The sequence below is a fragment of the Plecotus auritus genome, assembly GCF_963455305.1.
Source record: "Plecotus auritus genome assembly, chromosome: 1".
Classification (NCBI taxonomy): Eukaryota; Metazoa; Chordata; class Mammalia; order Chiroptera; family Vespertilionidae; genus Plecotus; species Plecotus auritus.
The window spans coordinates 165910284-165925070 of NC_137770.1; the positions used below are offsets into that span (position 1 = coordinate 165910284).

Genomic DNA, 14787 nt, shown 5'->3' on the forward strand with positions numbered 1-14787 from the left:
GGCAAATGGAACAGCCCAGATAAAAGAATCTTCTGAAAATAGATCTGGTGATGCCACCACCAAAGGAAGTAAGCACTGCTTGCAGCTCCTGTAATGGAAATAAAGAAGAAATTGCAAAAGTTGACAGAGGAGAAGAGAGAATATGGTATAGTGATGGCCACAGTGGTGTAAGGGAGAAGTCCATATACTGTTTAAAATGGTCAATTGAGTAGGATTATAAATCCATATTTATAAGTATGAATGTAAATGCAAATAATTATTTTTCATCATAAGACTTAATAGCACTCTTGATTTCTGTGCATCTACTTGATAAAAATACAAAGTAATTTTTTAAAAGATAATTTTAAAAAGATTCTTTGTAGATAATTAGTGGAAGAATTTTGATGGCTATAAATGCAGTCATTAATAACTGTTAATGATGTTAAATGTGCTTGCTAGATGAAAAGTTTACAGTGTAGGTATCTTTTTCACAATTCTAATATAGTAACCTGTTTATGTGGGACCCATAACCATGCCATGAAAAATTGAGGTGCAGCTCTGGCCAGATGGCTCAGTTGGTTGGAGAGCCATCTGTACACCAAAAGGTTGTGGATTTGATTCCTGGCCAGGCACATCGCTAGCTTGCTGTCACCCTCGTTGGGGTGTGTACTGGAGGCAACTGATGGATGTTTCTCTCTCACATTGACGTGTTTCTCTCTCTCTCTCTTTTTCTTTTTCTCCCTCTTTCTCCCCCTCCTTTCCTCCATCCCACCCTCCCTCTTTCCCTTCCTTCCTCTGTAAAATCAATAAAAAACGTCTCAGGTGAGCATAAAAAAATTGAGGTGCAGAAATCACCCTAAGAGAAATATTAAATACCAGGAACAGATAGCTCCCCTGGAGCCATCACAGAAAACCAGGGACTGAATTCTGTTTTGTTAAATTGCTGTCTCTGCTTTCCTTTCTGTCAAGTATTACGGGTCCTTTTCTGAAGAAGTAGCAATTAATGTTTAATGGTCAGTAGTGGGAATTTCTTCATTTCTGAACTGTAATGATTAATCTTTCCCGTACTTAACGTTTATCTAGATTGTGCCTTTACTACTCTAGTTCTGAAGTGTGATAGGTATGATGATTGCCAGATTTAGGTCAGCATTTGACCAGTACCCATTGAATCATTTTTATCTGACCATGTTAACATTTTTGCTAATTCTCAAAGCTGTAGTGAAATATAATTTGTTCAATCGTTAAGCTTCAAATGGGGCAAGATTCCAGAGTTAGAAATTTGGAATGAACAAAGATGGAAGCTTATTCTCAATCTTAGTTATCTGAATTATATTGTTAAGATATCCTGTAAGATTTATTTTTAAATTATCTTTAATGATATATGTAATTTTCTCAAATATTTCCTTACCACTTTCTATATGTTTATTATATAAAGAAGATCATTACTTGATTCTGTGCTTTGGACTCCATTTTCTTTTTTTTAATCCAAACCCTAAAGATTGCAGATGTTGCTTGTGGCTTAGTTTGCATTTTTCCCCATGACATATTAGACATTTGTGATGTGCAGGAGCCTGTGCTGTTTCTAAAGGCTGTTGTGTTGGGTGTGAGTCTTGTCCTGCCCTGGATGCTTCTCCCTTTCCTGGTCACCGTCCATGACATCCCGGCCTGTGCCCACTCCCATGTGAGCTCTAGCTCGGCTGTGGGAATGCAGTGAGTCAGGGCTGTACTCTACCAAAATGATTTGCTCCGCAAAGTAAATTTGCTCCAGCTGCCAAGGAAAGCCTTACCTTACTTTGCTATTTCCCTTAACCCAGGGGTGGATCAAGCTTTGCCGCCAGAGCGCCGGGCTCCCGTTACTCCTTCCTCCTCATCTCGCTATCACCGCCGAAGGTCCTCAGGGTCAAGAGATGAACGCTATAGGTCAGGTAAGGCACCAATGCGGCGAGAGATCTGCAGCAGCTGTGTGTAGATGAGGCGGAAGTATGTGTCTTTGAATGTTTTTGTGATTGGTTGTGGTCCACAGATGACTGCATCCTTCCTCATATGCAGATATTCTCTCCAGGGTACAAGTTAACATCCAGTAAATGGTAATGATTTTCACATTTTAAAAGACAGTGTTTGATAGAATTTGATAAAAATAAAAATAGTAACTTCTCATGAACCAAATTTTATTTTTTAGGTTTTACAGTTCAATTTGGTTTTAATTTTTATAATGTTGGTTGCTAGTATGGTTTTTATTCTCTTTCAACCTCAATAATTTTTCAAGTACAATTTTCAAAAAAGAAACAAATCCTTAAATTTTTGTATGAAACATCCATCAGACCGTCAAACCTCAGAGGGAAGGTAGGGGGGGCGGGCGTTAAGGGGGAGAGATCAACCAAAGGACTGTATGCATGCATATAGGCCTAACCAATGGACACAGACAACAGGGGGGTGAGGGCATGAGTGGGGGGGAAGTGGGGGTAATGGGGGGATAAGGACACATATGTAATAACTTAATAAAGAAATTAAAAAAATACAGGCGCTTGTGCATGAGTTGGGATAAGAACCTCGTAAATATTTACATTGTAAGATGACATGTGAAAGTAAATAAATACCTCTGACTAAAAAAAAAATATTTTTTTTTGTACTCTATTGTTGCCTTTGTGGTTTGTGGTGCTCTCTACAAGAGTGCTATCTTGGTAATTCCATTTCATTGTAATCATCACCTGAGCTTGTCTGGCTTGAATTTATTTCATTTATTTAGCATCAGAAAATTTGCAATTAATATTTTAATTACTTTTGAGACATTTTTTTCCCCAACATCTAGATTAAAGTTGCTTTTACCCGCTTTCCTACCTATAATTTTTAAAAGAAAATTCCTGGTAAGTGTTGTTGCTGGACACCAGTACAGGGCACATGTGGATTGCTGAAGATACTGATCCGAATGATAACATTGTCTATCGCTTTATATTTGGCAAGGTAGTTTCACAGACATCATCTCCCTTAGTTTTCATAACAAACAGGTGAAGTGCTTATTACTGTTTCATGTTACAAAAGAGGAAGCTGAGGCTGTGGCAAATGTGGTAGCTCAGCTAGTTCATACCAGGGTTGGGTGGGTCCATGTTTCTTGAATCTTTCTGTTAATGGGGGCTTATAAGATAAACCACCACCATTTCCTCTAAGGAGCTGTCTGACTGACTTCCTGGATGTAGGGGTAAGACAGATTTGATGGCGTCAGGAGTAGTCATCTGCACAAGCAAGAAGAATGGACTGAGAAACATGGAAATGCCAAGCGCAGCCTCACTGCTGCTCTCCCTGCCTTCTCAGTCCCTCTCAGGAGGCCTTGATGCCTGGTCAATACCTGGGGATGGAATGAAGGCAGGAATTTGTTCCTAAATCCACCTTCTGTTTTTCAGAGGTATTTAACACCCAGCACACATCAAGAACCCATCTTAGCCATTCCAGCATCTCAGAGGCCCCTTTCAGATAATTAGGAGAGTAGAGGCATGCACTTGTATGCTGTCAGCTTACTGTAAAATGTTTCCATTAACTCCTTTGTCTTGATACTGCTGCTAGTATTTTATACATGCGCATACACATGTAGACACATACGTAGACACACACACAGTTCTGCATACAGTAACCACACCTGTAGATACACACATAGTCCTGCATACAGTAGCCACACCTGTAGACCACATATGATGGCATGTTTATAATTTTTAGTATCTTTAGTTCTCACAGAAGCTAGTCCCGTGCTCTTATTTCCATTCTATAGATAAGAAAATAGAAGTTTAGGCAGGAATGTGGTTATTAATGCTACTGCAGTGAGTAAATCATCAAAAGAGGTCACAAATCTAGCTTTGTCTTTCCTGTCAGATGACTACTTGCCACAAAGATTTTATCTCATGTCCATTTCTAACCTTTAACTGTGTTAATTTTTATAATTTACATGGAAATTAAATCCCAACAAGTCTATTTCCCAAGTCTATGATTTGTCTTTCCTGATGATGGAGGGTGGGACTGACAGACCCCAGTGTTCACACAGCCTTTGATAAGGTGCACTGTGTTTTGCAGACCCTCCTAGTTACTTAGCGGGTGGATAGGATGGGTGGTCAGATAGTAAAAGTCTGAGAGAGGTTAGCACAGCAGGGATGGTAATTCCTTATCCTCAGGTACCTGTCAACTCACCTGTGCACATTACTTCCATCTTTGAGGATGGAAGAGGAGATATGGGAGAGCAGCGCACTGGGGGAGGGGGAGGGGGAGGGCTACGGAGGGGAATCGAGGGCAACTTCAGGAGTTATTTTTACTAGTCAGTAGAAACATGGCCAGCATACCAGTAGTCCTCTGCAAAGGAAATAGACCCATCTGGGTTCAGCCCACCTCCAGCCCTACTTTAGAATTACTGTTAACTCCTCACCCACGTCACTGTGAGCGGGAGGAGCTGTGAACAAAAGCTGCAGCTGCAGCTAGCGTTAGTCCTTTCCAGTTAGAGCTCCAGACTTGGATGTGAGCATTTGATACTACCCCCATGACCCCCATCTCTGGCCTCAGATTCTAACAGGCTTCTGACCTTGTAGCTTTGTCTCCTGTAGGTGTCTCTCAAGGCACCCTTTTCCCATATCCTCTGTTTAGTTCTGATTTTCTCCCTTGGTTGCTCTTTCTGCCCAGTCATTGGGAATTTGGGGCTCTAGGCCTAAGGTCAAAGACTAGTGCAACCCCTCCAATGGCCGGTGCGGTCCTGGAGCTCCATCTCAGCGCCCAGCACCCGAGGAGTGTGAGGAAGTGTCCTTCCTGATCTGCTTGGTGCTAGAGAGCAACAGAGAATAAGACACAGCCTCCTCCTCCCTAGGAGTTCAGAGTCTAGGGCAGTGGTCAGCAAACTGCGGCTTGCAAGCCACATGCGGCTCGTGAGCTGCGGTTTGCCGCTCTGTTGACTAATGAGTTTGCCGACCACTGGTCTAAGGGGAACCAGACCAGTGGACTGAAGGTTATAATGTGTAAAGGGTAAATGTTCCTGTGCAGTGTGGTCTCTGAGGGGGCTGTTCCCCTCATGCTTAGCTCCTAAATACACAGCTGGTGACACACCTGCTCAAGCACCCCAGCAGCTCCCATTGCTCTCAGGGTAAGAATCACGTCCCCATAATGACCCACCGTGTGTGTGGTTTCACTCCCATTTCTCCATGGTCTTGTCTTTCACGTTATCCCTGCTCTGCAGCCTCACTGGTTTCCTGGGTGGTTTTGAGCACACAGACACCTAACTGCTATAGGGCTACTACACTGTCTGCCCCAGTGGTCTTTGCTCATACATACACACCGTTGGTTTCCTTACCTTCGTCAGGTCTCTGCTCAGGTGCAACTGCTTTTGTGAGGCATTCTCTGACACGATTTCATAGCACCTCACACACGATCCCTATGCTTCCCCATTCTGATTCATTTGTATCCATTGCTGCCATCACCCTAGCACTCTATCGGTCATCCATCTATCAGCTCACCCCCATGTCTATCAAACATCTCTGTCAGTAATCTGTCATCCATCTATCATCTACCTACTTACCTATATCAGTCATCTGTATGCTTGTATTAATCATCTACCTACTTGTCTACCAATTAATTTTATTTCTCTGATCTATCAACCATCTACCTGCCTACCATAAGAATGTAAGATCTACAAAGACAAGATCTTTGTTCTGTTAATTCATGTATGCCAGTCACATAAAATGTTGCCTAGGTAACAGTTTTGAAAGGAAGGGAGATGAGGGACCATAGCACATTTGGGGGGAAGTAAGAAATCACATACAGAGATTCCAGATTTTAAGGTATCTTGTATACCATGCTTGGGAATTTGAACTTGATCCTGAAGATGGTAGGGTGCCACTTGAAGATTTTAGGCAAAGACATGACAGGAGCAGTCTCAGCATTTGAACATTACTTGGGTAGCACTGTGGAATATGGATTTGAAGTGGAGGAATTGTGAAGACCCTGAAAGTCTGATATTGATGCATGTCTAGGAGGTGAGTCAGTGCTGGTAAGGTTTGAGATATGTTTAGAAGATAATAGCAATAGGACCCTAAGGCTGAATTAATGTAAGAGTGTGTGAGAGAGGGAACAAGGGGTGACTCTAGATGTCCAGGTGATACACCTGCATAGATGATGGTCTCTGGGTCTGCCTTTAGAGAATTAATCCTTTCATTCATAGATTAGAGATGGTGGAATTTGCCTCAGCTATTTACTTACAATGCAGTTGTAAAGAATACCTTGAAAAATTGTGTAGACATTTCTTAAAGTGTCATGTAAAGCATGGAAAATATTATTACACTAGAGGCCTGGTGCACGAAATTCATGCATGGGGGGGGGTGTCCCTCAGCCCAGCCTGCACCCTCTCCAATCCAGGACCCCTTGAGGGATGTCCAACTGCCCGTTTAGGCCTGATCCCGGTAGGATTGGGCCTAAACGGGCAGTTGGACATCCCTCTCACAATCCTGGACTGCTGGCTCCCAACTGCTCGCCTGCCTGCCTTCCTGATTGCCCCTAACTGCTTCTGCCTGCCAGCCTGGTCACCCCCTAACCCATCCCTGGGCAAACTACGGCCCGTTGGCCAGATCCGGCCCGTTCGGCTGTTCTATCTGGCCCGCGTAGCCGAAAGAGCAGTGGGTTCTCCTGCTCTCCCCTCTGCTCCTTTACTTTGAATTTATATTAGCTCACACAAACACTCCATCCATGCTTTTGTTCCGGCCCTCCGGTCCAGTTTAAGAACTCATTGTGGCCCTCTAGTCAAAAAGTTTGCCCACCCCTGCCCTAACCACTCCCCTGCCAGCCTGATGCCTAACTGCTCCCCTGCCAGCCTGATTGCCCCTAACTGACCTCCCCTGCAGGCCTGGTCCCCACCAACTGCCCTTCCCTGCAGGCCCGGTCGCCCCCAACTTCCCTCCTCTGCAGGCCTGGTCACCCCTAACTGCCCTCTCCTGCAGGTTTCATCGCCCCCAACTGCCCTCCCTTCCAAGCCTGGTACCTCCCCTGCTGGCCTGATCCCCCACAACTGCCCTCCCTTGCAGGCCTGGTCCCTCCCAACTGCTTTCCCCTGCTGGCCATCTTGTGGTGGCCATTTTGTGTCCACATGGGGGCAGCCATCTTATGTGTTGGAGAGATGGTCAATCTGCATATTACTCTTTTATTAGATAGGATAGAGGCCTGGTACACGGGTGGGGGCCAGCTGGTTTGCCCTGAAGGGTGTCCTGGATCAGGGTGGGGGTTCCCTTGGGGCATGGGGCAGCCTGGGCAAGGGGCCTTTGGTGGTTTGCAGGCCAACCATGCCCCCCCGGCGACCCAAGTTGAGGCCCTGTTATCTGGGATTTATTTATCTTCTATAATTGAAACTTTGTAGCCTTGAGCAGAGGCCAGGGCAGGCCAGAGCATGCGGGAAGCTTGGCTTCCTCCATTGCCTGGGCAATCCAAGCCTCCTGCTCGCTCTGTGGCTGCAGCCATCTTGGTTGGGTTAATTTGCATACTCGCACCTGATTGGCTTGTGGGCGTAGCAGAGGTACGGTCAATTTGCATGTTTCTCTTTTATTAGTGTAGACTAGTGGCCCGGTGCACGAAATTCGTGCCCGGGGGGAGGCGCTGTTCCTCAGCCCAGCCTGCACCCTCTCCAATCTGGGACCCCTCGAAGGACGTTCTACTGCCGGTTTACAGGGATCGGGCCTAAACCGGCAGTTGGACATCCCTCTCACAATCCAGGACTGCTGGCTACAGCCACTCACCTGCCTGCCTGCCTGATTGCCCCAACCACTCTGCCTGCCGGCCTGCTTGCCCCCAACTGCCCCTTGCGGCCAGCCTGCTCACCCCCAAATGCCCCCCCCACCAGCCTGATCACCCCCAAATGCCCCCCCACCAGCCTGATCACCCCCAACTGCCCCCCCTGCTGGCCTGCTCACCCCCACCTTCCCCTCCCACTGGCCTGTTCACCTCCAACTGCCCCCCCTGCTGTCCTGATCACCTCCAACTTACGCCCACTGACGACTTGCTCACCCCCAACTGGCCCCCCTGCTGGTCTGCTTACCCCCAGCGGCCCCTGCCATCCTATTCTGGCCTGATCAACCCCCGGCAACCCAAGGTCCCAGCCCCTCTTTTTTTTCTTTTTCTTTTTTTTTTTTTAGTGCCTCTTGAGCAGAGTCCAAGGCCAGCTGGAAGCAAGTATCTAGGATTTATTTATCTTCTATAATTGAAACTTTGTAGCCTTGAGCAGAGGCCAGGGCTGGCCAGGACGGGTGGGAAGCTTGGCTTCCTTCATTGCCGGGGGCAACCCAAGCCTCCTGCTTGCTCCAGCTCCGTGGCCAGCCGCCATCTTGGTTGGGTTAATTTGCATACTCACTCCTGATTGGCTGGTGGGCTTGGCTTGGTGAAGCGGAGTGATGGTTAATTTGCATGTTTCTCTTTTATTAGTGTAGATATATACTATTTTAATTGTAAACATTTTTGAATATTAACTGCTTAATTTATATATTGGATAGGCCTATCCAGAGAATCTTTCCATGTACTTGTGAAATCTCAGCTGGGGATCTCATTTTCTATAATCAATACCAAGCTCCCCCAATCTACTATGTATCATGGCAACCACCCTAAAGAAAAGCTAAGGAGGACCCATAGATCATTATGCTGGCTCACTTGATAGTCTCACTTACCATTTTATTCTCTTCTATCTCCTGTTGTTAAAATAATCTAGTCATGAGTGTTCTTATTTTAGACATTTCACTGACATGTTACTTTCTCTTACAGTATGTGCTCTTACATCATTTTAAAAATTGCAGTATGAAATCTTAACTGATTTCAGTCTATTGCCAGTGTACATGTTTCAGGACTTTCCGGTTTATTTTCTTCTGAGCCAGCATGGAAGATTTAAGACATTCAAAAGGGAAAGTTTTGTGGCCCTCAGGAGATTTTTGCTCTTTGAATTTCTTTGACTACTTAACTTACTATAGCATTCCTTTGATTGCTTCAATGACCAAATTATATCACCCAAGAAGTGATTCTATTATCTTTTAGTTAATTGACTTAATTAACAGTCAATCTAGTCAACCGTATAGCCTCAAATTTAATCTCTCCTGGCAACATTTTTCCATTTCACTTCTAAACCCATGGCCTTACATCATGATGAACTCCTACTGGAATTCTTGATAAATGACTTTCTTTGGAAACTTAAATTTGTTTTTGAAAGTGAATGAATGATGAACAGGTGTCTATATTTTAGGCACTTTTCTTACTTTCACTCGATAAAGTCTAAATTAGAGCTTTAAAAATTCTAGGTATTTTAAACATCCCTTTTCTCCCCACCAAACACCCTAGAAAAGAAAACTTTGATGTTTGTGTTGTGTCTATTCCAACCAAGACCAACTATGATACGGAAGAAAATTAAAACTAAAATGTAGCATACAATCTCCTAATATGTTAAAAATGATTCTTTTGTCCTTTTATGAACTAAGAAATGGTTTAAAAACCACACCTCATATTTTGTGTGTGCACATGGTCAAGGCAGCTGCCTCTCAGTGGACAGCCACCCTGACCCATCCTCATGTTCATTCCTGGGAGAATTTCAAGGAGCCCTGTCTTAGGCTAAGACGGCAAACTGAAGTAGTTCCAGGGATCTCACTACCCTTTAAGAATGTCTGTGAGGTCAAACTATTCAGAATAACACTAACACATTGTTTGCCTTTTTACTCTCATTTTTTAAAGAATGCACATTGGATTTTTCCAGAGGCTGCATGACATATGGTGATGTTATGATTCTAATAGCTAGTGGAATCTGTGATTGTGAAGTCCTGTGTTTTAAAAGTTTACTTTCTAATATAGTAAATATGTAAATATTAATCCCACAAGCAAATGCTTTTAAGGGCTTTTGGCATTAAGAGTTTAAAGCATTCTTTGAGTCAAAGAGTTTGAGAACCATTGCTGTGAGGCTTGTAAAAATGTAATTTATTCCTTAAAAATTGAGAGATAATATGAACTAGAAACTTCTACATCTGAAACCACACCAAGACTGGTTTTATGCTGCCATCAGTTTAAAGTCTGATTCATGGCAATGCTCAGTTTCTGGGAATAAGGACCTGTGTCCTCATATTCACTCATTCAACAAATGTGCAAATAATTTTGTGTACTGAGTCCTCTGCTATGCACTATAGGTAAGAGAGTGATATAAAAAACATGTGTTTGCTTTTAAAGAGCTTATTTATCCTATAGTAATTTCTTCCTTAATGCTGTAGTTTCATTTTCTAGATTGAGATTTTTCTTTCTCTAGTCAACTTGAACTTACTGATTTTAATGTAGTTCCTAACTCTGTAACCTGTGTTCTCTCTGAACAACTCAGTTTTCATAAATTTATTTATTCTGGTGTAAATTAGGAAAATGTAATGTAACATTTTCTTACATTAGCATATGAGAGAAGGATGCACTAAATCAGACTACACACTCAACTAAAGATTCATTGTGAAGGATAGACTCCTGACTAGAGCTACACTGTTTAATATGATGGCCAAATCCACATGGAACTTTTCAAAATTTAAACTAATTAAAATTAGGTAAAATTTATGGTTTGTTTCTTTTGCTTCACTAACCACTTTTTTTTTTCTTTTTTGGCAAGTGGCTACTAGACTGGGCAGGGCAGATATGGGAGTCACCAGCAAAACAGAAAGCTCTCCTTTGCAGTGCTGTTCTAGGGCCAAGGTTGTGTAAGAGTAGGGGTGACAGCAGGGGATGCACTTAAGATCAAAAGACCTGTTTGTCCAGAACTAATAAAACAAACTAAATCTTGATATCCGTATCTAGTCACTTAAACAGAAACAGCACAGTCAGATTTGCATTTTAGAAATGTCAGTGTAGTAGAGCAGGAATATATAGGATAGATTGGTTGGGTTGGGATGCGTTCCTGGCTGAAATCAAGGACATGTTAAAGGGGCTGTTGTATTTTATTTTTATTGATTTTTAGAGAGAGAGGAAGGGAGAGGGAGAGAAACATCAATGTGAGAGAGAAGCACCAATCAGCTGCATCATGCATGCTCTGTCCCCCTCTCCCCAAGGGATTGAGCCCACAACCCAGGCATGTGCCCTGACTGGGAATTGAACCAGCAGTATTTCAGTGCACAGGACGAAGCTCAACCAACTGAGACACACTGGCCAGGGTGAGGCTGTTGTATTCTAGGTGAAAAAAATATTCATCAAAATTTGTGTGATGTACCAAAATGGTACTTAGAAAGAAGTTGATAGCCTAAAATGTTTATATTAAGTAAGCAGAGATCTTGGACATTGAAAAAATAAGGATTTAACTTAGAAAGGTAGAAAAGGAAAATCAATAAATTTGTAGAAAGAAGAAGAATTAATAAAGAGAATAAAATGGAGTAGAGGATACAGACTTGTTTTCTACTCCAGCATGTAGTGGAAGCATGGAAGTCATCACACCCATCCTCATCACAAGAGAAACTCTTAACAAATGGGAAGTCAACAACCTTCCTTTGATCTATCAAAGAACTGAGGTCATTGTGCAAACTGCCACCCCAAAATGGGGATGGGTAATGTAAGCAGAGGTGGAATCTTTAAGACAAAAATCTAAAGGCAGTGCTAGAAATCAAAAACATCATGACAGATATGAAGAATGGCTCATCAATAGACAGAAGGTGGGTAGGTCAGATACTCAGATCTACATAAAGAATACTTGGAGACTTAACCGGTTTGGCTCAGTGGATAGAGCGTCGGCCTGTAGACTGAAGGGTCCCAGGTTCAATTCCGGTCAAGGGCATGTACTGTGGTTGCGGGCACATACCCAGTAGGGAGTGTGCAGGAGGCAGCTGATCGATGTTTCTCTCTCATCGATGTTTCTAACTTTCTATCCCTCTCCCTTCCTCTCTGTAAAAAATCAATAAAATATATTTTTTTAAAAAAAGAATACTTGGAGATTAAACAATATACTTTAAAGAACACATGAATCAAAAAGTCAGAAAAATTTAAAACATCTTGGAAAGGAAATATTTTTTAAAAGGAAAAATACAAGTGATCAAAATGTGAGATGCAGCAAAAGCAATGCTTAAAGGCAAATGTATAACATCGAATGCATATGTTAGAAAAGAAGAAAGTTCTAAAATCTGTAATCAAAGCTTCAACCTTAAGAAACTAGGAAAGTAAGAAGAAATTAAATCCAAAGAAGAAAAGAAATAAAAGTTGGAGGAGAACAAATGAAATTGAAAATGCGAAATCTAGTAAAAATGGAAGAATCCAAATGCTGGTTCTTTGAAAAGGTCAATATAATTGATAAACTTCTAACCAGGTTAAGTAATAAAACAGTAGAGATGACACAAATTACTAATACCAGAAATGAAAAGCAACCATCACTACTGGTTTCTTAGACCATAAAAGGATGATAAAGGAATATTACAAATAACTGTATGCCCACAAATTTGATAACCTAGATGAAATGGACCCCAATTCCTTGAAAGACACAATTGACCAAAACACACAAGAATAGACAATCTGAATAGGCCTATGTCTATTTAAAAAACACACACAAGGTACAGGAGATCCAAGATGGCAGCGTAGGTAAACACCTAAACTGCTGCCTCGCACAACAATTTCAAAACTACAACTAAAAGACAAAACGTCTATCACCCAGAACCACGGGAAAGCTGGCTGAGTGGAAGTTCTACAACTAGAAGGAAAGAGCAAACAGCATTGAGGGGTGCACAAGCGCTGAAAAGCTGAGGTACGGAGACGCGCGAATTGGGCTGGTGATGGGCGACTGGGAGCGCTGCTGTTTTCAACCTGAAGGGAGATAAGCTCCCGATTACTCCGAACTCGTTTCTGGGGAGACTCGGGGGACCCAAACTCCTACGGGGAGAAGCTGGACTGTCTGCCGTAGGGTCGGAAAGTGAGGGAGGCTTGCTTGCAGGGCTGCGCGCAGGAACAATTGTTTATTGTGCTGGGACTGTCGGAGACGCAGAGCCGCAGAGCTGGCTTACTGGCAGCCATCGCTGTTTGCCATGCCCTAGCCTAGTCACGACCTGAGACCCCGCCCTGCACAATCTACGAACCCACCCAAGCTCCAAGCAGCTGCTTTAGCATATGAATGGCCTGCCCTATCGCAGCTTAACCTAGCAAACTTGCAGCCCGGGTCAGACAGTTCCAAAACCTCCAATCCCCTAGCAAAGAGGAGAAAACTGTAGTTCTTGCTGTAGCTCCTGCTGGGTGGCCTCAGACAGTAGCTGACCTGCACCCCATTGGAGATCCAGAAGCCAGTGTACCTAGTGGTCAGTGTGAGACACCAGATTTCAACTCCTCACATCCATAAGTGATACATTCAAGAGGCAGACTCAGTGAGCACCAAAGCCCCATTGAAACAAGTCCTGCACCATAAGCGTGTCTCCAGCACAGCAGTTCTTCCATTATAGACACAGCGGGTCCTCACAGCCAATTGGCCTGGAGGTCAATTCCTCCCAGTGTACCAACAGCAATCAAGGCTTAACTTCACCAAGACTTTGCACTCAGCCCACAAAGTGGTGTACCAAAGGCGTCCACCTCAGGTGATTGGGAAGGCTGAGCTACTGGCCCCTATAGGTCACCTACCACACAAAGCCACTCCATCAACATAAGGAAGCAACAAAATGCGGAGACAAAGAAACATGTCACGAATGAGAGAAATGGAGGAAAGCAAACTAATGGACGACATAGAGTTCGGAACCACATTTATAAGGTTACTCAAGAATCTTCTAAAAACTGCCGAGAAACTTGATGAGACCTCCGAGGAGCTTAGTGAGACCTTCAAGGACCTTAATGAGAATGCCAAAAAAATGGAAAAGGACCAGTCAGAAATTAAGCATACACTGTCTGAAATAAAGAATATACAGAAACTCAACTGTAGATCAACGTACCCCAAGAATCAAACCAAAGATCTGAAATATGAGGAAACAAAAAACACCCAACCAGAAAAACAAAAAGAAAAAATCCAAAAATATGAAGATAGTGTAAGGAGCCTCTGGGACAACTTTAAGTGTTCCAACATCCGAATTTTGGGGGTGCCAGAAGAAGAGAAAGAGCAAAATATTGAAAACCTATTAGAAGAAATAATGACAGAAAACTTTCCCTACCTGGTGAAAGAAATAGACTTACAAGTTCAGGAAGCACACAGAACCCCATACAAGAGGAATCCAAAGAGGACCACACCAATACACATCATAATTAAAATGCCAAGGGCAAAAGACAGAATCTTGAAAGCAGCAAGAGAAAAATGGTTAGTTACCTACAAGGGAGTACCCATATGACTGTCAGCTGATTTCTCAACAGAAACTATGCAGGCCAGACAGGAGTGGCAAGAAATATTCAAAGTGATGAACAGCAAGAACCTACAACCAAGATTACTCTACCCAGCAAAGCTATCATTCAGAGTTGAAGGTCAGATAAAGAGCTTCACAGACAAGAAAAAGCTAAAGGAGTTCATCACCACCAAACCAGGATTACATGAAATGCTGAAGGGTGTTCTTTAAGAAGAGGAAGAAGAAGAAAAAGGTAAAGATAAAAATTATGAACAACAAAATGACATCAAATACATACCTACCAACAAGTGAATCTAAAAATCAAGTGAATAAAAAATCTGAAGAACAGAATGGACTGGTGAATTTATAATAGAATCAGGGACATAGAAAGGGAGTGGACTGACAATTCTCAGGGGGGAGGGGGTGTGAGGGGTGCGGGAAGAGACTGGACAAAAATCTTACACCTATGGATGAAGACAGTGGGGGGGGGGTAAGGGCATGGGGTGGGGTGGGGAATCAGGTGGAGGGGAGCTAG

General features: G+C 43.1%; 1 protein-coding gene across 4 annotated transcripts in view; it reads left to right on the forward strand.

Moving 5' to 3' along the window:
• The window catches only part of DIP2C (disco interacting protein 2 homolog C), a 421423-nt gene that overhangs the window by 216684 nt on the left and 189952 nt on the right, over positions 1–14787 (forward strand). For all 4 annotated transcript variants that reach the window (XM_080656660.1, XM_080656661.1, XM_080656658.1 and 1 more), the window contains one exon: positions 1794–1904. In XM_080656660.1, the coding sequence (XP_080512786.1) occupies positions 1794–1904 (111 nt within the window). The remainder of the gene's footprint in view (positions 1–1793; positions 1905–14787) is intronic.